This window comes from Otolemur garnettii, unplaced genomic scaffold (genome assembly GCF_000181295.1).
Source record: "Otolemur garnettii isolate 467f Iridium unplaced genomic scaffold, OtoGar3 scaffold00063, whole genome shotgun sequence".
NCBI lineage: Eukaryota > Metazoa > Chordata > Mammalia > Primates > Galagidae > Otolemur > Otolemur garnettii.
This window is the reverse complement of record NW_003852458.1, coordinates 876450-877299: the sequence shown is the minus strand read 5'-3', so window position 1 is coordinate 877299 and position 850 is coordinate 876450. Positions and strand designations below refer to the sequence as shown.

General features: G+C 31.6%; 1 protein-coding gene across 1 annotated transcript in view; it reads left to right on the top strand.

Annotated features, from left to right (window-relative positions):
- The window catches only part of DROSHA (drosha ribonuclease III), a 127781-nt gene that overhangs the window by 83338 nt on the left and 43593 nt on the right, over positions 1-850 (top strand). Inside the window, exon 22 of the mRNA XM_012807049.2 lies at positions 139-199. Within this exon, the coding sequence (XP_012662503.1) occupies positions 139-199 (61 nt within the window). The remainder of the gene's footprint in view (positions 1-138; positions 200-850) is intronic.

Below are 850 nucleotides of genomic sequence, written 5' to 3'. Positions count from 1 at the left end.
TTTTTTTTAAGCATTTAGAATACAGATACTAAATCTTTTAAAGTCAAGTTGAGAAAAATTTTTTTCTACATGTCGTATGATGGTTCTAGAATACTTCTAACAGTATTTACCTGTGTATTTGTTTTTTATTTTAAATAGGAATTAACACTTTAATAAATATTATGTCACGCCTTGGCCAAGATGACCCAACTCCCTCAAGGTAAAGTAGAGTTATCAAAAATAACCTTGTTTAGATATAATTCATATACCATATAGTTTGCTCATTTAAGGACTACAATTCAGTGGTTTTGAGTATGTTCACCAAATTGTGCATCTGTCACCACGTGTCTAGTTTTAGTACGTTTTCATTGCCCCAAAGGGAAATGCGTAAGTAGTCATTCCCCATTCTCTCTTAGCCTGCCCAACCCTAGGCTACCACCAATTTACTCCCAATCTCTGTGGATTTGTCTGTACGGAACATCATGTACAGTAGGTATCATATACCATGTGGTTCTTTGTGACTGATGTCTCTTACTTAGCATAATGTTTTCAAGATTTTCCCCTGTGTTAGTATTTATCCATACTTTGTTTTTTTTTTTTATTGTCAAATAATACTTTATGTTATGAATATACCACACTTTATTCATTCATCAATGATGGCATTTTTTTAATATATATTTTTTTTATTTCTTATAGCATAACTATGTACATTAATGCAATCATGGGGTACAGTGTGCTGTTTTCACATACATTTTGAAATACTCTCATTAAACTGGTTAATATAACCTTCATGTCAATCCCTTAGTTATTGAGTTAAGACATTCATACTCTGCTTTTAGAAAGATTCACTTGTACCCTTGTAAGATAAACC